The following is a 24,356-nucleotide window of genomic DNA, read 5'->3' on the forward strand; positions in this document are numbered from 1 at the left end:
TTTGAAAACGTGAAGCAAGTCTATTTTCAAAGAAAGGCTGAAATATAGCTGTTAAACTAAAACCTTAAAATCCCACCTTTGGCAATCCTGAAATCATGTAATTTTTTAATTATGTGTAAATCTAACATTCAGTCTTATCATAAAACCTGTATCTGATGAAATTGCTGTGCAATTAGTTTAGTTGCAGTTAGTTGATTGCTTACATTGCAGTCTGCAGTTGGCTGAGGTGTAGGTAACTGTACTATGTATCTCCAGATGTGAGCTGTCTGGTCTCCAGATGCTGCACAGGGAGAAGAGAGGTAAAAAAAAGAGAGAGACAATAAATAAGAGCATTTCTACGGGAAATAAAAACAAGCTTTAACGTTACATTTGGTAATACTGTCTGTGTTTCATCTTTTTTTAACAGGTATCATTATAAAATTTATGGTAAGCAAGTCTCAGCATCAACAGTTACTCTCCTGGCTTCAGTACTGATTAAGAACTAAAAGTCATTTTGCAAAATATAAATAGCTACCAAATTAATCACTCCTACAATGAAACTCCCACTTAAATACTACACATCAGAAGATGAGAATCTGTGTTATTCCAATATGTAATATCATCCAGTCCAACTCCCTGACCACTTCAGACCTGACCAAAAGTTAAGGAATGTTGTTAAGGGCATTGTCCAAATGCCAGCCTCTCTAGAAAGCCTGTTCCAGTGCCTGGACACCCTCTTGGTAAAGAAATACTTCCTAATGTCCAGTCTGACCCTCCCCAGCACAGCTTTGAACCCTTTCTATGCATCCCATTGCTGGATCCCAGGGAGGAGAGTTCAGCATCTCCGTTTCAAACTCCCCTCCTCAGGAAGCTGTAGAGAGCAATGAGGTTGCCATTCAGGCTCCTTTTCTCCAAAACAGTCAAGCCCAAAGTCCTTAGCTGCTCCTCACAGGACATGCCTTCCAGCCCTTTCACCAGCTTTGCTGGTCTCCTCTGGATTCATCCAAGGACCTTCCTATCCTTCTTAAATTGTGGGCCCAGAACTGCACACAGTTCTCCAGGAGAGGGCACACCAATGCTGAATACAGCAGGACAAGCACCTCTTTTGTCCACCTGCTTGTGATGTGCTTGATGCATCCCCAGGATGAGGTTTGCTCTCTGGGCTGCCCAGGCACACCAGAGGCACATCAGGCCTGCTGTCAACCAGCACCTCCAGAGCCCTTTCTGCAAGGCTGCTCTCCCACCATTCCTCTCCCATTTTATACCTGTGCTCAACATTACTTTGTCATAAGTGCAGAATCCAGCATTTGAACGTGTTAAATTTCATCCCACTAATCACTGCCCAATGCTCCCACCTACACAGATCCCTCTGCAAGGCCTACTGTCCCTCAAGAGGGTCAACAGCCCCTCCTAGTTTGGTGTCATCAACAAACTTGCTAATGGTGCAATCAGCTCCTGCATCCAGATTGCTGACAAATCAGTCAAACAGGGCTGGCCCTAGAACCGATCCCCAAGGAACTGGTGCCCTTTACCAGCCAGATGTAGCCCCATTCACTACAACCCTTTGAGCTCTGCCCCTCAGCCAGCTCTTCACCCAGCACATCGTGAACCTGCTCACCCCAAAACCAGACAACTTGTCCAGACGGATGTTGCAAGGGATAGCATCAAAACTCTTACTAAAAACTGGAGAAACTACAACCACCACCTTCCCTTCATCCACTAGGAGGGTGATCTTATCCTAGAAGGACATCAAATTAGTTAAACAGGAACCTGTACTGACTGTGCCTGATGACTGCATTATTCTTTAAATGCCTTTCAGTAGTACCCAGTGTAATCTCCACAATTTTTCAAAGGAAATGAGGTTGGACTAACAGGTTTGTAGTTCCCTGGGTCGTTCCTCACAGCCTTCTAGTGAACTGGATTAACATTGGCTGGCTTCCAGTCAGCAGTGACCTCTCCAGGCTCCCAAGGCCTTTGGTAGATAATCCAGAGGTGTCCTGACATAACACCTCCTAGTTCTTTCAGTACTCTGGGATTAATCCCAGAACATTCATCTGATATATGATTCTAAGTGTCTCTTTTGGAGAAGGTAAGCACAGTATGACAAGACAAACACAGCTGGGGAGATCTAGCCCTGATTTATTATGCCTTGAAATACAAAAATAATTTAATCAACAAGGATACTGACAAAGAAACAGGCACAGGGTTAGGGTTACAAGCAAAATGATGCTGACAAATCACACTTGTTTTCTACCATAATTAACATAATCAGCATATGAACAAATTTTACATACCTGTAAGAGCCACTTGCTCAGTGGGATGAAACTTTATGGAGTTTACTGTGTGAAACAAAGTAAATTTTTACGTTAATATACAAAAAGAATTCTCTCACAATGTTTTGTCTTAAAAACATTGAAAAATCAAGTCGCCTTGAGTCTTAACTAATTTTCATATTAATCTCTTAGGTGAGATAAAGGTGTAGCATCAAAGAAAGCAACTACAGTTGACTACATGTTTTCTAGAAAATGATTTCCTGAATCTAGTACAAATGGTTCATGTTAGAGAGGATAAAGAAACCACATTAAAATAATCATAAGTGAGCTGACAGCAGATAATGCCCTGGACTTCCATAAAGAGAATTCAAGTATTCATAATTATTTCTAATTTAATGAAAACTGACTATATATGACCATCAGCATTCTGATTATTACTTAGGATTGCAAGAATAAATACCTGAAAACCTTATGCAAATAATACAAATCAGATTTCAGTCCTGCAACCATATGTAATCAAAATACGATGAATTTAAAATAGGCCTGCAAAAATTCTACCAATCTACAAGGCTCTTCATTTCTATTTCAGTATATAAGATTCAATTCAAGAAAGAACTTTGAAATTATTTCCATCCATCATACAAGTAAAATAGATGCTTATGTTGTTGGGAGAGTGTGGTGTAATAAGTCTGAAAAGACACTTCTCAAACTGAACTAATCAGTGGTGCATCAACTGCTGGCACCTTTGCACCATTTCAAATCAACTGTCAAACAAGAAAAGTTTTCTTAAATTAAAAACCTATTATTTCTAATGTAATTTTTATACATATGTAATTATATAAAATCTATATACAGCATAACTTATAATATTTTGTTTAAAGACAGTTGTTTAAATACAGGTCAGAACTTACTATTTTCATGGTTATCAACGTAGTAATTTTAAAAGAAAACTATCAGCATGACAGTGCAAGTGATTGAAGTTTTTAAACGTAACTCTATAGAAGCTGAAGGTCCATACAGCAAGCAACCCGAGATATCTGAACAAATTAAAGTGTTTCCAGTTGTTTATCTGCATCTATCTTTGTGCTGTAGGAACTAGAAGACATATAGCAGGAAGAAAAAGTAGAACTCATGGCTAAAGCAACTGACCACTCCCTGGAGAACTTAATTCTATCTGTATCCTTGCCACAAAGTTCTTGTGATGTGCTGAGTTATTTAACCAAACCTTCCTGGTCAATAACTGCACTTCTCATCCTCAAGGTGCATGACTCTCCACTCAAAGTGCTCAATTCTCAACAGCAAGTTAAAGCTAAGGAAAACCTCACCAAAATTCTATATTGTAACCCATTATAAGAGAGAAGAAGGGTAATGGGGTGCTTGGACACCAAAAATTAGGATTAACATGAAAGCACTCATTGAACTGCATCTTTCCAGATAAAAAAGGGGTTTAAAGAACAATTTCTGAAATATTCATACTGGTATAAAGGAAGACAAATGCCAATACGTAATTAACTGTCTTCAAAACAAGATAACAATTTAATATTATGCAGCAAATTATACGTGGGATCATGTGTTAAACAAAGAAGTGCAGATAGAGATGCTGCATGAATATCTATTTTGTATCCCAAATATGACACATATCCTGCAAGACAGTTAATTTCTGGTTACATAAGATTCTCTTGTTCTGCATATGCATGAGACCTCAATGAGTCCTGACATTTAACTTCTGAATGTCGTAACTGTGCCTGTAAATTACTTTATATGGAGTTGTTTATTCATTTAGCATTTGCAGAACTGCCTTAATGTGCCTCTCCAAGAAAGAATCATATTGCAGAACCTTCTCTGTATGAAAATTAGTGGAACTTCACAATTGACTTGTTAATGGTATTGGCAAACCTGCAAGTGAAACCACAATAAGCATTTCTGTAGTTGTCCAAAACCCAATTCCCCCTCCCAGTTTTCACAACAGGTCCTTATCTTACCTGATCCAACATGCCCTACATACTTGACAAGGCACTTCCCTGTTTCTATGCTCCACAGCAAAGCAGTGTGATCTACAAAGATTAAGAAGTAGTTGTAAATAGTTACAAATGGATTTTTAATTTCTAACCCTAACAAACAAGCTATCTTCAACTGTATATAAAATACAAAAGCTTCTTAGCGTTATAACTTAATACATACCTCCCACAAAAAGTAAAGGTGTTGTCCTAATAAGATTAATTTGTAGAAAGTATTGAATTTGATATTTTTCCTAACTTGTTTGTATACTTCTGTATAATGCTCCACCTGTGTATCACGAGATTCAGGAAGCACAGAGAAAGCATTCCATGCAGTCACTACAAGCAAGAAATCTATGCACAATCTATTCACTTCCTGCATGGAAGTCCCAAATGCATACAGGTCACTGTAGAGCACTACAAAAATTTATTTAGAGAGGAAATCACTCCATATGCCACACCTTTATCCTGCCGCACCCAAAAATAAATAAATAATACAAGTATGTAAGTGGGAAGTACTTTAATGCTGAACTGGAGAATGGCTGTTTCCAAGTTTAATCAGGACAAAGACAAGGTGTCCCCCACAAAGACAAAACCTGCCCCTCAGTGGGTACATAAAAATTTTAACAGTTCAGTTACAAAGCTAAGGTTTCTGGTCCATAATATTCAAGTCCCTGTTCCAGCTTCCGAAGACTGTCATTTCAAACCTGACCAATTGTATCTGGTTATGGTTTATTTCCACAATAATTTTCCAAGACTACATAAGTCTCTAGATTGATTTTTGGACTATAACAGATTTAGTGACTTATTCATTAGTCCTTGTTCCCCCTCAAGTGGGAAGGAAGGAGTCTTGTAAAGTAAAAAGGACTGAAAATTAAGATTTTTAGCTGCCTCTGTATCCTGAGGCAAAAGCCAGATGAATACAAGAATACAAGAATATGCAAACTATGACCAAACCTACAGCTTCTACTGAACAAAGGTTACACAGTACTAGGATAGAAAGCCTACAGGGATCTCTGTATCCAGCTATAGGGCATTCTGTACTGTATTAGACACCAGCTCCCCATCCCACACACTCACACCATCCAACATGCTAGAGCTGACTGAGGAGAGTGTGACCTGCATGCAAGTTCACTGGCACATACTTTAGAAAGATCAACAAGGATGCTTAACTTTCTACAGGTTAAATGCATTTCAAGGAAATTCCAATTTCAAGAAATTTTCAGCTACAGAACTTCTTTAAAAGGACTCTTTCGGTGTGGAGCTCAGTGTTCAAGTATGCTTTGGATCTATATTTACTACAGCTTAGGGACTAAATCTGAATTTTCTAAATATTCAAGCAACACAAAACTTTACCAGCAGATGCAGTTCCCAACACCACTGGCTGAGTTTTCGCGACACTGACATCCCAAATACCATCCCTGTGGCCAACATATTCCTTTACCAGTTGACAGATTGCCCTCGATGTTGTAGTTTTAAAACTGGATACAATCTGAAATAGCAGAGAGACCAATATTTTTTAGCACATTGACCCAAGATTATCTCACAAATACAAATAAATATTAACTTTTTCATTATTCTGACAGTTCACTTTTTTCAAAAATTTGACCTTTGATGGTAGAAGAATGAGTTTGGATGCAAGTATATCTCCTAATATTTTTTTCTTTTTTAATAATACTCCCCCTTTTCAGAATGCAAGACAAACTATTCTCTACCATAATAATGTAATAGTCATTGCAGAAATGAACTGTACAAGTGTAGAGTGCACGTCCCATTCAGTCGGGGTAAGGACTATCATGAAAAAAAAAAAAAAAAAAAAGACCAAACCCTGCAAAAGACCGTAAAATTTTCTTTGCCTATTCCCAAAGAAGTATATCTGATAACTTAAAGATGGTCCATGCTATCCAGTGTAATGCCTTTGGAAAAAAATACACTTAGTACTTAATTTTAGTAAAATCCTGAAAACTCACTGCTGTTTTTCTTTAAAACTGCTTGAAACTAATCAAACCAAATATTAACCTGAAAGCACAGGCCTGTTTATTTGTGTAATAAAACTTTTTTATAAAAGATATGTCAAACTCATCTAAATATTTGATATGCACACTCCCTCCTCCAAGTCAAGCTATTAGAGGAAAAGCAGAGAAGACTCATTAAATCCAAATTAGTATGTGCATAAGTAATACCAAATGAAAGGAAGAGAAGTCTAGTAAAATGGTAAAACTACAAAGCACTGCAGTACAGGAAGGCTGAAAACACTCAGTATCCACAGAAAGAAACCAAATTTCATAAATTCTATATTTTCAGATAAAGTGAACTGCAATACTTAAAAAAAAAAAAAAAAAAAAACGGACAAAACACCTTTGCCTTGCTGGAACACCTCCAGAGACAACTGAAACCAAGAATTGTGAAAGATGACTTAAAAGTAAGTACAATACTACAAATACCCTATTTTTACCCCACAAGTCTTCAATCTCATAACTGTTCTTTGAGAAAAACTACCTAAAAAGCTTTACTACACTGGAACAAAAAGACAAGTTCCATTTATCAGTGTTTTCCTGTGCATGCAATTCTAGGCAGGTATTTATCTGACCAGCTAAATCAAAACCTTTAAATACTTCAACACAAATTACATTAAGACTTATCTACAGCTTAGTAAAAGTTAGGAAGTTAATTAAGTCTACATTTCAGTTACAATAAACTAAGTTTAAAATCCCATTAGGTTTTGGTATTAAAATAGAAGGTCTTAAGTATGTCATTAGAGCAAATTACTTCAAAAAGGGTTTTTAAAGTTAAAAGAAAATCTGCAAGAGCATTCCAAAGCCTGAGCAAGTCAACTCTCCAATGATGAAATGATAATTTCATCCTTTTTGAATTCCAGATTAACAGCTCACATGCATTCTGGTTTCACAGCAGAAGAAGGAACAGTCATTAAGGAAGCATTAAAAGGAAAATGGGTCAGTGATAAAGATTATTAGTTCAATGATACTGCAGAACTTCACAACTTTTGAACAATCCTAGAGATACAACTTTCACATTGAATATAGTCCTTACAGTAAATGGACTCATGTATGACAAGTGGAACAGCTGAAATAAGTATTAACAGCAAAGGACTAACATAGCATTCAGGTCAAACTGCAAACTTGAAGTTTTCCAACTCGGAACCCCACACTCAAACTATGCTTGCATTCTGTCTTTCTAATGTGGAGTCAAACCTTCATGCTAAAATTTCCTAGGAGAAACTGCCCCCTACACATCAACAAGCACGGATTTTCCAGAAGTACTGGACAGGGGTTTCACTGATCACTTAATGTCAAGGGCATAAAATTCCCTTTGGAGTACCAGAAGTCTTGAATGAACACACAGAAGATAAGAGTTCAAGAACACTAAACAACAGTAAATATCCTAATAGAGATATTAATTCTACACTTTTTTTTTTTGCTTTCTTTTTTTGCTGTCCCTCACTTCACATACCAGTAACTGGATAAACTAGGCAGGGCCTGGATTACTTCCTGCTTTGTTAGCCATACATAAACGTTTTTCCAAGTCAGGAAAAGAAATATTTACATAACATGCAACTTGCTAAAAAGAGGTCTCTGTACTACAGAAAATTTTTTAAATAACTTCAGCAGATCTTGGATTATCATACAAAAATAAGTGGGCAACCATATCCTGAGTGTGCTTCGCCTTTGTCTTCTTTCTTAAATTCACACAGTTTCATGTGCTTCCTTCTATACAGAGATTTGTTAATAAGGAAACAATTGTTTACTATGTAAACAAGTGAAAACTGAATACAAATTGAAACAATTGATGGCAAACAAAGTAAAGCACTCTGTAAAAATGTTTCTTATGCAGACAGGACACATTAGAAATAAGAAGGACAACTTGGTCAGCTCAGGACCAGTCCAGTAGCCTTACTCTGTGACTGATGAATGGAATTTCCTGAGGAACAACACTAAGCAGTGACAGCAAAAACTACGTAGTCCAGAAAGTTTTATTACTTTCAACTACCGGGTGAAGAAATACCTTCTTTTAAGAACCTTTTCTTGATTAAAAAGAATCAGAGATCCTGGGATTTAGTTTAGATGGAGCAAGTTACATAATTTCAGTTTATTTTAGGACTCTGCATAAACAGTTGATGCTTTCCTGATGTTGTAACAACTGCCATAGCCAAGGATTGTTAACAGCAACCATAACATCTTGTTAACATCAAAATATGAATTTCACATAAGGGATTCCTGCATATACAAACAACTGCAGTTAAGTTACAAAATCTTGCCCATTAACATACACAAAAAAAATTGTTTTTAAAAGTACCAAGCACTAAATCTACTCTACCTCTTCAGAACTGGGACACTAGGGGATAACACTTGCTGCTAAAAGCATCCTTTGATATGAGTTTAGCCAACTTATTATTCAGACTTTTAACTCGACTAAGGGATGAAAAGTATTCCAGTATGGAAATTTCATATGAAGGACTCAAAATACCTCAGCATTTTCCAAAGAAAATGAACGGATTGTTTTAGTCCCAGTATTTTTTACCAATATTCAAGGAGTCCAGGATCAGCCTTCTCCTAAGAATAAGCAAATAGTGAAAGTTCTTTGTAGAAAAAAACTAAACTCTTTATAGGTTGGCAACAAGAAAAATGTAATTGTGTGCAATTACACAAAACAAGTGGTTTGTGAAACTTAAGTCTCTTCTAATTTCCTCCAAGGCAAAAAAACAACCAAGCCAAAAAAACCCCCCCCACACACACAAATCCAACCCCCTCTACAGTAGCAGTATAAAGGATGGACTGGAAAGAAAAGTGATCCACCGCTCCAGTGAGTTTTGAGCACAATCCATTTTGGCAAACAGCACTGTTCAGTCAGCACTCACTGAAATATTTTTTTTATTTCTCTTTAAAATACAGTAATCCCACATACACACCTATGCACACTCTCTCCCCTCCAACATTCCTTCTTGAAAAGAGGAAAGCAATTATTGTAAAAATGTCATATGGTATGGTTGAAGTAATGGGTATGAATGAACCCAAGATAAAGATATGGTTCCTTATGAGGCAGGTTTACTTGCAGACCAGCACTATTCAGCTTAAAGAAACCACAATTTACAACTTAAAGACAGTCACGTTAGTCTCACAAGTACACACTGATGAGTAGAGATTTAATTTGTCTCATACCTTGCTAGTAGATGCCTTGTAAGTTGTCTTTAATTTCTGAGAAAGCTGACTGGTACTATGACTGGCTGTTGAGACAAATAAATTCAAAGGCAGATATTTCAAATAAAGCATTAGCTTATTTAAGTAACTGGTATTAATTCCCTTCAATAACATTCTAAGTTTTGGCCAGCAAAGCACAAAAAAGTGAAGTTAAAGTAGTGTTTTAGGATTCTTTGTGGCTGTCTTACCTTTTGTTTTCAGCTGTCCTTTGCTCAGTTCAGCTCCATCAACTGTCTGTCCTTCACCTGCTAAACGCTCATTCAGTGTATCGATCTCTCTACGCACTAACAGAACCAAAAATTTACATTATTACTAAAAATTGGGTATCATTAACAAGATCATTAACGTACTATTTAAGGATTATAATGGTTAGTAAGTAATCTATTTTATGCTAAGGAGAGAAAAAAAGATCAACTACAATTTTATAAAAGCAGGTCTAACCAAGACAAACCAAGACTCATGCTGAACTGACCCAGATTCCAAGGAAAGTATGGGTGGCTTCTAATTACTCTCACTAATAAATGAGGCTAAGGATTAACAAAACAGCTTCTGTGAAATGCATGGCACATCTGTATTGAATTAAATCCAACAGAAGAAAACTTGCACCATCATAAATATTTCAGCCACAGAATTAGTATTCCTTTCTCCACAAAGGTTTTATTCATCACCAAATGGCATTCCCCGGAATGTCTGTCTACTATCAGTTTCATTGGAAAGGTAGTGCAGCAAATGTGTATTATTTGTACTTTGAAATATACTTTTTAAAAGTGCAGAATGGCACATACATTTTACATGCAACTGTTTTAGAAACACTAAATAAAGTAAAAATATTTTCACTGTGCATCAGACAAAGCATGTATATGTAACAAGATTACGCTTTTCTGTCAATTGCAAGTGTCACCAGTGCCATTTTAACACATGACAGAATGATGGTATTGATGAACAAATCAGGAACTCATAAATGATCTCCAGTGGCGGGACTGGTTTAAAGTTGCTCAATTTCACTTTATAGGAACATTTTCAGTGACTTGGAGATTTTTTTCTCAAAATCTGGGCTGATCTTTAAAGTGTTCTCCTCATGTGAAATCTTATTGAGAGGCTTTAACCAGGCATTTTTTTGCTGCACTTGAGAAGATACCTAGGCCTGTCTTTCACAGATTTTTTGGACTTCTTTGAAAGAAGTCCAGGTCTGGAAACATGAGAGAATGTGACAGAGCAGCAGTATGCTTCTTGCCATTCTGAGAATTTCACTGAATTCTCAGTTCTAAGCACTATAAAAGCCAGTTTACACCTCCACACCACACTCAAGTACTTGAAATAAGCAAGGCAAGATTCTCTTTCCTGTCTTCCTACTCACATAAACCCAAACTTTTATGAACCATAGACAATGGGAAAGAGAAGTAAACAAAGAGACAGGCTTGTAGTTACATATGACTGAAACAAGCAGGCAGATACAAGAATTGCCTGAAAGAACTAAGACTGAGGCCTGGAAGGGATTAAGAAAAGGAAAAAAACAGAAATAAGCTGCCCTAAGGGAAAGGGACTGCACAGATTCTCTCTGTACAGTAACTGAAACACTAGAAAAAAAAATAACAGACTGAGGATGAGAAGAGAAAACTTTAGAAATTGTCAGAGGGGTATAAAAAAATCAGAAAGGCCAGGAGTGAACCAGAACTGTGAGGCAGGGAAAGAAGATGAAGAAACAGAAACAGAATAGAAGAAAAATAGCCATACTCTAGGGGGTACAAATCCACTACTTGTTTTCTGACAAGCATTTCTAAAAGTTGGGCAGGGAAACCCTACTTTTCCTGCTACCAGCCAACTTCTCAGCAGGGGGTCGAGAACTCAGTTGTGCAAATTGTCACTAAAAAATGTGTACTATTGATTATAGCCTTTAACCAACACAATCTCAGGTTTTAAGAGAATAAAAAACCAGCATATTTTGAAAAAGCAGGCAAGAATGGCCTTTTTTTTTTTTTTTTTAATATGAGTGTTTGATTTAACTGTGGGAAAAGATTAGGTGTGGGGAAAAAATTGACTTGAAGCCAAATCAGACAGATTCCACAATTCAGGAGCCAAGCCATGCAACACAGCTTCCAAAATCCAGCAAGGGAAATGAAGCAGAGGCTTTACTGTATTACTATATAGGCTTGTGTTACTTAACTTTGGATCCTCTTACATCACCTCGGATCACCTACATTATCAGACAACTTCACTGTCATTAAACAAATAACACCTGGAGTTTTGATCTGAGCACTCGACTTCAAAACTCATGAACAGCTGCAGGTGCTGGTTATGCAATGTGTAAGTAGGATGATACAAATCCACCCCACCATACACTTTTTCCAGTAGGTCACCTTTCCAATTTTATTTACTAATATGACATCATTAACCTGTAAATATAGAACAAAGCCACTAACTTCAAAGGCAATGGAGTAACTGCCACATTAACATGGTATCCACCAGAGCCTACAAGGACGAGGAGAGAGATCCTTCACTGGCTTTGCCCGGGAGTCGAGAGGGATGACACACATCAGTTCTCTCTGCTTGTGCCAAGGACTAAGAAAGTAATTTTTCTGAAAAGGTACAAACTCCATCTTCAGTTACAAGTTCGAAACAATCCTTAAACTCCCCACAGAAAAGCAAGACTAATCGCACTACAATACGCAAGGTAAAGCTTTAATTAGCGCTACTGTGTCTTAAATCCAAACAATCCATAAGTTACCAGAAAAAATAGATACTCACATTCCAAATTTTCAATATATAGGTTTTCAAATTCCCGTTCTATCTGTCCAAAAAGTTCAAGGAGTGTATTCCGGACAGAAGATGGTAGTTTAGAATCCTAGGAGGCAAAATATTGCATTTTATAATTTTCTTTCCATATAATTTATATAACTGCTCTTCTATCTTAAACTGATTTTAACAGTTCTCTCCATATCCCAGCAAGAAATTAGAACTACTGCTAGAGTAGAATACAAAACAAAAAGCTCTATGCATCATAGGATTATTCAGCTTACATATTCTTTCTCTTTAAAGGGATAGAATTCAAATCACCCACAGGCTCTAGGGATTTTTACCTAGAGAAAAATTACAAAACCAAGATATATGTAAATTTCATTTTTAAAAAATAAAAGGTAGGAGAAAAGATTCAATATAATATCAAGGTGTTTCCAGTTCAAGAAATAAAAATACCTTTGATTAGCAAAGTAATTCAGAAGTTGAGTATGCAGTAAGTTAGAAAGTTGTCAACACAACACACCAAAGCTTGAGACAAACTACCCTTTAATTTAACATTTACCTACTTTTGTCACTAACCATAACCAGGTCACAGAAAGTATTTTGAAGCACATTCACAGAATAGGACTTATTTGTTTTCTTCAGCATAACAGCATAGCAATTCCAAGGTACAAAAAACAAGTATGTAATAAAAACTAACACAGGATTTAGATGATCTGAGATCATTATACAGCTTGACCATGGGTTTCTGTTGGCAGGTTACTTAAATTTCATTCCTCTGCCTCTAAAACAGATATCAGCACCATATGTTTCCCCAAAAAAATGCCTAGTATATCCAAAGCAAGTGAGCACTTATTTCTGCTGGGAGCCAAGGTTCACACTGTATCAATGAATCTGTTATCACACACTCTTGGGCAGACAGCAAGTAAAGCAGAAGGCAACTGACTGCAGTACACTGAGAACCTACTACTAACAAATACCTTAGAATTTAAAGCACAGCCTGCTACTATAAGATGGCAAGTTAGAAAGGAGAAAATACTGTCAGTAACTATAATCAGTTAATCCAATATAATTATGGATAAAGGATGAACCATGCTTGCTCACAACATAAAAAAATTCTTCTAAACCTGTTCTGTTCTTCAGTTGCCTGTAGACCACACATAAGTTGTCTTACTGCACTTATTATTTAACTAGGTACCCAGCTATAAACTTTTTTTCACTTTACCGAGCCTCACCCTGACAATGAAAAAGCTCAACTTCTCTTCTGCAGCAATCTAACCCATTAACTTGTAATGAAATAACCAGCATAGTCAAATGCATCCACTTCCTTTATATTCTTTAAAGTTGGCATTATTTAAATTAGCTTATTAAAATAGCATGTAATATTGTTATCTGTTTATCTGTGAAAGTACTTAGCTAGATCTCACAGTTTACAGCTCTACTGTGTAGGGGCATTAATATTTTACTTGTTAGAAACTTGTTAGAACCTGGCTGTTCAAGGTCAATGAAATTAAAGATGATAGATAAAACATTTAAAACATTAATGTATTACTTAACAGTCTGGTAAGAAATACTAAAATGGCTTAAAATTTTAGTGTACTAGGCAGAAGCGACAGCATGTCCTGACCTCTCAGCTGCCATTCACTCTTTTCCTGAAGTAAGGTTGTCATGAGTCCCAAATGCATGAACAGTTTTCTATCCAAGTACTTGCATTCTCAAATCTCCAGATGACTGGAAGTAACAACCTGGGTTCTGTTAGTTTCCAGAAAAATAATGCTATGATTTACTGAATAATAGATTCAATTAAAGAGAGTCACTGAGAAGACACCGCATTTTCCCTTCAGAATATCTGCAGACTCCAGAGTGAGGTTTCTCACAGCAAACACTAATGGTGTTTCAAACCATCTCTCTGACAAAAATAGAGTTTTGCATCATCTTTGCCAGGCCCACTTTACCACTGTGAAGTTTATTTGACAATAAATAGTTTTCAGAGTGATACTTGCTTATCTTTGCCATCACTGCTGCACACCCTTCCAGCAGAAGCCTTACCTAGAGTTAATCTCAGAATTGTTAGGTGGAACATTCCAAGTCCAGACTGCACCCACTACACGGACTGACATGATTAAGAGAAGCTACAGAAGTTAGTGGGTGCTGTTCTTTCCCTTGAGCTTAATGCACAGAAGATCGTACCTTCATTTGAGACAAATAAAGGATAAATTAAGAAAAAGCCCCACCCAAACAAAAATCTGAGTTAGCTCACACCTCTGTCAAGCAGGCAATGTTTATCTGCTTTATGGAAAGGAATGCAGAACAGCATTCCAAATAATATTTCTCCTATTAGAGTCACCATAAGAAATATTTTGGTTTATTCATATTACTACTATTCCAAATTCAAACTTAGGAAATCAAGAAATAATCTTGAACTTTTTTTGGGGGGTATAGAAGGTTGCAGTGAAGTAAACAGGCTGTTTCTTTGCATTGCTTTATGGTTTTATATATTCACGGAAGAATACACAAAAGCCCATGAAAAGGTTCAATCTCAACACAACCTGAAACACCATCAGCATCCACATCAATGGTCTCCAAAAGCAGTGAGCGCCTATAAGCAACAAAATCTGCTGTTCCTGCAGCTTTACTGGACCTATTTAATTACTTAGGTTTGTTTATTTTCTCCCGACAGAAAACACGCGTTAAAGTTACAAAGTTGCCCAAGCAGCAGAGCATCGCCTTACCTGCCCTTCCAACATGTCTCTCTGCAGCCCTGCCCGTTCCTGCTCGGAACTGTTGGTTCTCCGGATGGAAAGACTGTGTGATTTACGTTTCTGCTTTGCTTGGCGAGCAGATGCACAACTTCCACTTTCTATTGGCATTACTTCAAAAAAACAGCTTCACAGAGGCTCCTATGATAAACTAAGGACAAACATTACACATCACAAAGTGCTCTGCCAAACCAACCACAGTTCAAATTTTTTGTTCTCAAAACAGAAATATTTAGTTCTACTTAACATTTGAGTTGTTTGGGTTGTCATCAAAAATAAGAGATCCCTCTTACAGTTATTCTTCAAATAACATTAAGTTCAAAACCATACGCAGACTCATAAACAGAGTAGAATCACTTCTACATTGCTTATTCATTAGCTAACGAATCTCCACAAAAGGAAAAAAAATTCTACTTCCTTGCTCATTTTGGAGAACACCAGCAGAGAGAGCCCCAAAATGCTTCCAGGAAACAACCATTATGCATACTATAGTTCACTGAAATGCATGCAAAATTAAAACCCAGCTGGAAAATGAAAGCAAATAGACATGGTAATTTAGGGACACTGTCAGGTTAAAAATGTATTATTCAACATTAAGTGTTACTATACAGAATTTAACAGATGTCCTTGTTTACTCATAAGCAAAATTATTTTCAATAATTTTCATTATGAAAGTTCTGAAAACTACTTTCTACCATTTTTGGCAGCTCTCAGTACCACTTTCTTGATAGTAAAAGTGCCCAAGAACTTACGAGAACAGTGAAAGTGCACTTGACTTAACAGGCTGCTGTTGATGTGACTCGTTTTTGTCACCTTGTTAAAGCCAAATATATGCATTTTATTATCCCTAAAAACATCTGACAGTATCACCAATCAATATTACCATGCATGATCTACTGCTGTCCCCTGTTTAAGAAAAATCAAATTATTTTTCATTTATTGCATAAACTTGGAGAATATGTTCTTTATTGTCAAAATCTTATTTTTTACAAACATTTAATTACAGGACTTTTTTTTTTTAATTTAAACCTGACAATCAACAGAAATTAATTTTTGTTTCACGGGGTACCAGTTGTTAAACATTTCAAATGTTTTAGGATTGATTAGTCAAAATTTTTCAATCATGCAAACTGAGAACAAAATAAAAATTCATTCTCCAGCATAAATGATTTCTGAAACAACAATTACAACTTAAAATAGGTGCAACAGCCTGCAGAGAAATAGGAGAGCAGAGTTGGCAAAGCTAACAAGGCAACTGAGCTTCCCTTCAAATAAGTTGATCAGAGAAAATTTAAACCGAACCCAGGGCCAGTTCCAATTTAAGATCCACCAACACGCTAGGAATGAGCACCATCACTATTAACAAGATCAGGCATTAACCAGTTTAGGGTTCTGACAGGGTATTTTCTGCTTTTTAACAGATCATAAAGCCAAGGAAAAGCATACCTTACTAAAAAGGCAGTATGCACCATGAATAAAAACAGCTTGAAATCTCTTTTGGGTTGTACATCACAAAATGAAAACGCATGCAGATATAAAAATTTATAGCAAGATGAATGAAGATATGGAAATTTATATCAAAATGAGACTAGATTTAGTTAAGGTTTTGATGCTCATTCATCCTCATTAAAAAGCTTGATATTTTAATTAGCTTTTGAAACACCTGAATTCCAGTAACCTGACACCAATTCCATAGTGAATCTAAAATAAAATTCAGGTTGCACCAGTGACCTGTACTGCACTAAAATGATTTTGTTCCTTTCCTCTGGACTCTGCACGGTTCTCCACTGTACCTAATCCCATCAGAGTTTTTTATGTGTGATTAATCGGTAGTAACTAATTAGCTATATTCACAAATTAAAGAAGAAAGAATAGAAAGAACTACCATCAGGCAGCTTCTTATTTGCCTAGATTTCTTTATTCACTGTGGCTAGACTCCTCTACTGTACAAAGACAGGACCAAAGTTAAAAAAGCTCATCCCATAAACATATACTGCCAATTTTCTGGGCTTCACTAAGTATCTTCCTGTCCATGGACATATGGTCAAGAATTAGGAACAGGTTTTCAGTGCTCATCACATTTCTACTTCCTTTCAAAATAGGATCAGATCCCAAACACATGTATATTTTCCCTTCTTCCACCCTCCTTCCTATCTGCCTTGGGAACCTATTTTTCAGTAGCTTTCAGTTATCATTTTCTGCAATGTTCAGGATTACTTTTTAAGGCCTAAAGCACTAAGTTCTGCTGCACACACACAGATTTTTTAAGAGTTTTATACTTATACATACACATAACTATTTATAATCCCATAAATCCATTAACAGCATTTCACTTAAGATCTGGGGGGGAAAAAAAAGCCTATTTCTAATCCCTGCCAGATATGGCTCCTGAACTGCAATTATACATAAGAGATGTTAAGGTGGGTTATGGCCCACCAGGCACTGTTTTAACTATGTTAGTTTCCACTTGCCCTCTCTACCAAGCTACTCCATTTTAGAGGATTTTACCAAGAAATATCCTTTTCTAGACTGCTTTAGAAAATCATAAAATGACTCAGGTTGGAAGAGATCTTTAAAGGCCATCCAGTCCAACTCCTCTGCAATGAGCAGGGACATCATCAGCATCAGGTTGCTCAACCTGGTCTTGAATGTTTCCAGGGATGGGGCATCCACCACCTCTCTGGGCAACCTGTGCCCACGTTTCACCATTCTCATCATAAAAAATTCTTCCTTATGTCTAATCTAAATTTACTCCCTTTTAGGTAGATTTACCATCACCCCTTGTGTTATCACTACAGGCCCTTCTAACAAGTCTCTCTCCATCTTTCTTAGAAGCTCTCCTTAAGTATTGAAAGACTCCAGTAGGGTCTCCCCAGAAAATCCTCTTTTCCAGGCTAAAAAAACCCCAACTCTCTCGGCCATTCTTCACAGGAAGGGTGTTCCAAGCCCTCTGGTAATTTTTGTGGCTTTCCTCTCTGGACCAGTTCTAACAGATTCACGTCTTTCCTGTACCATTGCCTGGGACTGGCTTTCTGGGCTGCAAGCTCACTTAGTTGCCTCATGTCCCATTTTTCATGCCCCCATATCCCCAAGTCCCTCTCTGCTGCACTGTTCTCTATCCATTCATCCTCCAGCCTACACTGATATTGGGCACTGCCCCAACCCAAGGTGCAGGACCTTGCTCTTGGTCCTGAACTTCATGACACTCACACAGGCCCACTCCTCAAGCCTGTCGTGGTTCCTCTGGGTGGTGTCCCTTTCGTCAAGGAATCAACTGCGCCACTCAGCATCACTCCATACAGATTTGGAAGCTATACATTTTAGCACGCAGAATTTAAAGGGACACAGTCAAATGCACAAGAATACATCTTTACATAGTGAAATTCTCACATTAACTACACAACAGCTTCCACTTTCACAGCTCGTGAGCCAACGGAAGGGATTAGGCAGGACACACCTCCATCACTGTCTCTGTTTGGTAGCAGCACTTCACCTGCAGCCACTGTCACTGCCAGGGACTGCCCTCTCCTCATGCACCAGCACGACACATCCCTCATGCACCGTTCTGGAGAGAGCAAGCATGCACGCTGTTCCCAGGCTCGGCAGGAGGGTGCACACAGCCACAGCAAAGCTGGAACCAAAGAGGCCACAAGCATGTGCATACAGAGGATGGGAAGGAGACACCAAGGGGACCAGCTTCACTGCCTTCAATATTGTCCTGAGTTCCACCAAACAGCCTTACAAATTTCAGGAAAGGGAGCAGTAATTAAGGGGTTTTGGAGCCAGGATGTAAATTAAGTTTTTTAAAAAGTGACAGTGTCCCTTTAAATGTTAACTTCACTTTGACAATTTCAGAACTATTTTGACTCTAACTGTAACAGTCAGAAGCTATAGGTTTTTCAAGAGTAAATTTCACAAAACAGATCCTTGGCAATATGATGCTAAAAAAAAATAAGGTGCTCATTTCTAGCAGTTACCTGATTCCCCTTATTATGTAAGGTTTTCAAACAATGAAAATTACCTGTCCAGAATATCAGTGTCATGTTACATATCCTATGAAAACCATATTAAATATTGATTAGTAAAACAGTCAGTAGTATACAAACCAGTCAAAGTCTTTCAAATTCTTTAAACTTTTGTAGTTAGAACAGGAAAGGGGGGTGAGGGAAAACATCAGCTCAAGCCTAAGCACCAAATCCCAATCAAACAAAATAAGAAAAAAGTGCTTCAAAACAACCGATTGTATATTATTATTCAGATGTAGTTAATCATGACTTTTAAGTGTTCCAAACAGGTCCTGCAAAGAAAATTTCACTAAATTCACTTTCCTTCTACTTAGTAACACTACAAATAGGATGGAAAAATCATCAAGAACTATTGGAATCTCCTTTCCTGAGTCAAATGAAGTTGAATTCACAACAGCTAAAAATTAGTTATCAAGAGTAAAAAAAGCTGAACAAACATACCTGCTGAGAAATAAAAAGGGAGAGGGAGGGAGTGTTTACTATTGCTAAACTATATTCATTAAGGGTGGCAGTTCACAAGAACTGTATTATTAAAAAGTGAGATTATGAGACATTTTGAGCTATTCTGCTCAATCATTTTGGAAAATGATATGCATAGTGCTCCTCACACAATGATTTGTCAAAGCCTCCAGAGAACCTTTCTGACAAAGTCAATCAGCACAAGTAGGGGAGAAAAAGATGTCCTAGAAAACATCTAGACCACTGGTGATTACTACTTGCTGAATGCAAAGATACTTTGGTATTTCAGACATGCAGTTTAATTAAACTCACAGGATATGTTACAGTGTGTTAAATTAAAGTTCCGCCACCTACCTTTCTGTAACGGATGTTACCATGTATTCAGCCACAGGAAATATTTCACCAGAGTAACAACAGCAAAGAGCAGATGTGTATCCAATTACTGGTTTAGTCAGCTACGGCAGAGAAATGTGTGCACTAACGAAAAGTGCACACACTGGCCTTACCAGACTTAAAAATTTACTGCAGGAATTAACTAATTCTACTTGCTGACTTCTGCTCTTGAACATAGAACAGGCAGACTGCTGAAAGGAAAGAATTCCTGGGGTAGGCATGTTGCTGAAGCCAGGGAGAAAATATGTTTTAAGATGTGTCAGAGTACAGACATAATGGCCACAGTATTGCATTTCCTTTTTTGTTCATTCAAGACAACACGCAAGTCTGTAAAGGGAAAACATCAGGAAGTTTCAGCAACATCTTACCCAAGATCTCCCTGCTCCATTTTGTTTAGAGTTTAGAAATAGTAGTAATACTTACTATTTAAACGATGGTGTCAAAATTAAAAAAAAAAAAAAAAAACAAAAAAAAAAACAAAAAAACCATACAATTTTATTGTATCTGTGTGCTTTTAAATCTCTTAGTCTCATGTCTCTCATTTTCAAACATGGCTTAGAAGAAAATTTCACTGTATACTACATAAAACACAAAGGCATTTTTGCAATAGTAATTACTATCTAGTGAAGCATTAAAACCTTATGACATAAAGATGCCCATTAACACCCGGGCATTGGGGTTGGTTTGGGGTTTTTTCCAGAAAAAGGGAGGGAAGGGAGAAAGAGGAGAATAATTACAGTTATTAAGTTCCTAATTACAGGTAACTCCGTTTGACAGCATTATTCATGAGTTAAGGGAATTTAAGTATCAACATACGCCACTACAATCTTTATCAATATGCAAAGAAATCAAATTTAAAGGAGTAAAACTTCCATTTTGTGGTCTTCAGTGAACCATTTGCTTCAATGATGCTGTACATTCAAGTGCCATTAATTCAATGCAAGCCCCAAGAATACAGCACACCTGAGAAAGATCAAGCTAAACAGGCTGCTTTGTAAGACTAGTTGTTTTGCTGAAGGTAAATATGTAGGAAACAAAACCATTCCAGATCATCACAGATGATGCTAAAACCACTAAAGAGTGTACTCAAACCTCGTGGAATCCACTCAAGCATTACATTATTGATTTTTTTTTTCTAAATTTAGTGCAGCATTCTCTCAAATGAAACTGGAGGTTCCTCGAAATGTAAAAGGGGAATGCAAACATCCGCCACTGAAGACGACAACCTCCTTTCAACAGAAAATGAAGCTGAAACAATGAATTGTAAGTACTTTATACAGCTGAAATCAACAATAAAAGCTTTAACACATTAGTAAGTACCTACCCTAAGCAAGCTTCTAACATCAACACTGAAGTGTAAGCCAGCCCAGTTTTGCTGCTAGCAAGCTTTGATCTTGCTAATTCAACTATGTCAGCAAATGCTGCAATCACACCAAAATGCAGACCTAGCCTGCCATACGGTCGACTCAAGCAAGAAATGCTACTCTCATCATACAAGCTTATATTAACTAGTATAAGACAACTATAATTATCAAACTTGCATTTTTTATTTCTTTTTTTTTTAAGAATATAGAAGAAACTTCCCTGAGTCCACAAATTATCATCAGACTAAGACCTATTTAGTGAAATTGCTGATGTCCCGAAAGCTTCCCTTTGAGGCCTGTGCCACCATGCTCACTGAGGGTGCTCACTGTTTCAAATACTTTAAATGGTACAGGGTATGATATAATCTTATTCAACACCAATTAGTTACCTATGAGTATATATCCTGTCTTGTTTTATTTATAGGTATTGACTCACTGACTTTATTGAGGAGTTCAACAGACAGCATCAGGTCCTGCTAAATTACCTGTTAAATCCCAAAATATGTTTGAAGGCTACTCTGTTTCCTTACCTGTTTCACAGACATTTCAACTCCCATTTTGGTATAACCAAATCCCTAACAGCCGGGAAAGCAGCCTACATGCACACACGGGTATGCAAATACAAGACCTGAGGGTGAGGAATCTTAAGTTCAAGAGTAAAGGTGGTTTAACCAGGTATTTATTTAAGGAACCACTGCCCCACATTTAGAGGTCAGAATTTTATTGTGCTAGTCTCTAAACACTCAATATTTATGTACTTATTAGAGACGTACCAGATAAATCGCTATTACAGTTTTATTCAAGCAGAGTGACCTCTAATATCTTTGCTCTTCATTTAGGAATATATTACTTGCCAGTAAATTAGAATCTTAAAGTGCTTAAGACTTCAACAAAAGCCAAGTAACTTTAACTATAACACATTTAGCTCTTCTGAAGCACCAATAAATAATCTCTGTACGGCACATTCTTGAAGCATTACCTCATATGGCCTAGCACAGAGAACTACAGAACCTTCCAACAGTCTGTGTGACAGCATTGTGAGTACCCAGTCCTACCCTCTTGAAATACTAAGATGGCCTAAAAATAGCCTGTATGTATTACTCGAGGATGAGAAAACACAAACCACTCTGGCTTGCAAAGGAGACCATCCTGATTCTTATCCATTCCTCAGTGGTCATGCAGAGAGTACCAACAAACTCTCCCCAGAGAGGTTTGAAAAGGTGGTCTCTGGAAGAAGCCCCCCCCAACCCTTCACCTCACAGGACAAGCTACTAGTCTTAGCTCCGAGACCTAAAATTTCATGACATAAAATGATTCCAATCTCACCTCAAACTTATAAAATGCAATACCACTTAATTACTTATTACCTGGCATGAACTAGTTCTGGCTTGCAATTTCAGGATTTCACAAAAATCAGCTCTTCTTATAAGACATTATCACCACACTCACAGTATTTATCTCATGACTGTACCAATAAACTTATATGTTTCAGTCCATACTAAAGACTGTATCCTTTAAACAAATCCTAAATTTAAGAAAATGGTGGAAGGGCCTGTCTTCATTGAATAGACAGTCTCATCTTAGAATCTTTAAATTTAGGATGATAAACCTAATTTAGGGATAAATATACACATAAACAACTGGCATCAAAAAACAAACAACATTACAGTGGCCTCTGCCTTAAATTATAATGTTTGGTGCAGGCACCTTTTCTTAAAATAATTGCCCAAGTCCACAATACACAAAGCTTTATTTAAAGTTATTACAAGACAGGTTAGAGCTGACACCACGCACAAAGATCTTATCTAAGCCAAACTGCTCATTAGGAAACATACTTGTGGGTTCTTAGGGTTACCAACTCGTTTTCAAAACCATCAAGAAAGCCAACAGCAGGCTTGCTTGGAAAACAGTTTCAGAAATTTGCTTAAGGAGAAAATACTGCTGTGATGTTCTAAAATGCCTGAACAATTGACGTTTGTATAATTTCAAGGTGTACTCAATGACACTGAATCACTTCAAAGAAGCTGTTCCACCAGTTCTTCACATAAACCTTCCATGAAATTACTGTTACAGAAAGCCCACTTTAAGCCACAAAAACAAAACAAATTTGACAAGCTGGAGGATGTAACGAGAGGGATAAAAACACACGTGGAAGTTTATCTTTTCTTACTAACACCAACATGTCCTTGAACCACAGATCAACGCTTAACTTCAAAAAGTTTTCCTCGTCTTTGCATAAGGAACTGGAACCTAACATCTACTCAAGCTTTGAATACATTAAGCATATCAATTCTTCCTTCAAACTTGTTTTCATATGTCTTAGCAGAGAAAAAGAGAGAAATACTGAAACTGGCTCTTTACAGACAACTTTTACCCATCTTGGACAGTTCCAGGTCATCCTCCCACTGCCGAAGGCCAGATCCACCCCATCCCACCACAAACGGCGCTTCCCTTCCTCATTCAGCTGTGCCCCCACTTCAGGGAATTTGGGCGTTTCATTTTTACTCCGTCTGTACATGTGTCAGAGGCTCTGAACTCAATCTGTAAGCTAACGAGGCACTACGCTGGGCTTGTCCTCAGGATATGCAGCAGCACACGAACAAAGTTAGCGAGCCGACTCTCCCCAGCACCACCGTCCGCAGACCTGGAACCATCGCTACAGCCTCGGGCTGGGAGAGCAAAAACACCCCGACACCCGGGAGGAGAGGAGGAAGGGCTCGTTTTCGGTTATTTCGGTTTTCAAGGAATACCGTGCGAGCCATTTCACCCGGAATCGGAGGGGAGCGGGGCGGGCTGGCAGGGGGTGCTCGGGGGGGAGCCCCGCGGGCCTGGGCGGCGGCAGCGGCCCCGCGCAGGTCCCGCCGCGGAGGCGCCGCCGCTGCCCCCGGACCCCACCCGGACCCCCCGGCCCCCTCAGCCCCTCGGGCAGGCGCGAAGATGGCGGAGGGTCCGCGCCCCGCTGCCCCCGCACTCACCTGTCAGACACGGCCGGGCGGCGGGCGCGGAGGGGCAGGGCCGCGGGCGGCGCGGAGCGGGAGCAGGAGGAGGGGGAGGATGAGGACGGCGAGGAGGAGCAGAAGGGCGGGAGGTGCAGAGGCGGCAGCAGCAGCAGCACCGACGATCCCGGCGCCGCTCGGGCAGGACGCGCCTCCCCG

At 38.2% G+C, this 24,356-nt stretch overlaps 1 protein-coding gene across 3 annotated transcripts in view; it reads right to left on the minus strand.

Moving 5' to 3' along the window:
- The window catches only part of WDR37 (WD repeat domain 37), a 44,046-nt gene extending 19,699 nt beyond the window's left edge, over nucleotides 1–24,347 (minus strand). The window contains exons 1-10 of one of the 3 annotated variants that reach the window (XM_027886144.1): nucleotides 24,177–24,347; nucleotides 18,982–19,013; nucleotides 14,934–15,111; nucleotides 12,211–12,307; nucleotides 9,654–9,749; nucleotides 9,427–9,491; nucleotides 5,606–5,741; nucleotides 4,235–4,306; nucleotides 2,274–2,318; nucleotides 204–280 (exon numbers count right to left, since the gene is read on the minus strand). In XM_027886144.1, coding sequence (XP_027741945.1) covers nucleotides 204–280; nucleotides 2,274–2,318; nucleotides 4,235–4,306; nucleotides 5,606–5,741; nucleotides 9,427–9,491; nucleotides 9,654–9,749; nucleotides 12,211–12,307; nucleotides 14,934–15,071 — 726 coding nt within the window. In that variant the 5' untranslated portion in view covers nucleotides 15,072–15,111; nucleotides 18,982–19,013; nucleotides 24,177–24,347. Of the gene's footprint in view, nucleotides 1–203; nucleotides 281–2,273; nucleotides 2,319–4,234; nucleotides 4,307–5,605; nucleotides 5,742–9,426; nucleotides 9,492–9,653; nucleotides 9,750–12,210; nucleotides 12,308–14,933; nucleotides 15,112–18,417; nucleotides 18,739–18,981; nucleotides 19,014–24,176 lie in introns of those variants that run through there. The other 2 variants (XM_027886147.1, XM_027886145.1) reach the window with 2 other exon arrangements.
- Nucleotides 24,348–24,356: the final 9 nt, after the last annotated feature.

This window comes from Empidonax traillii, unplaced genomic scaffold (assembly GCF_003031625.1).
Source record: "Empidonax traillii isolate 1590-97213 ecotype Southwest subspecies unplaced genomic scaffold, ASM303162v1 scaffold178:size2223814, whole genome shotgun sequence".
NCBI classification, from domain to species: domain Eukaryota; kingdom Metazoa; phylum Chordata; class Aves; order Passeriformes; family Tyrannidae; genus Empidonax; species Empidonax traillii.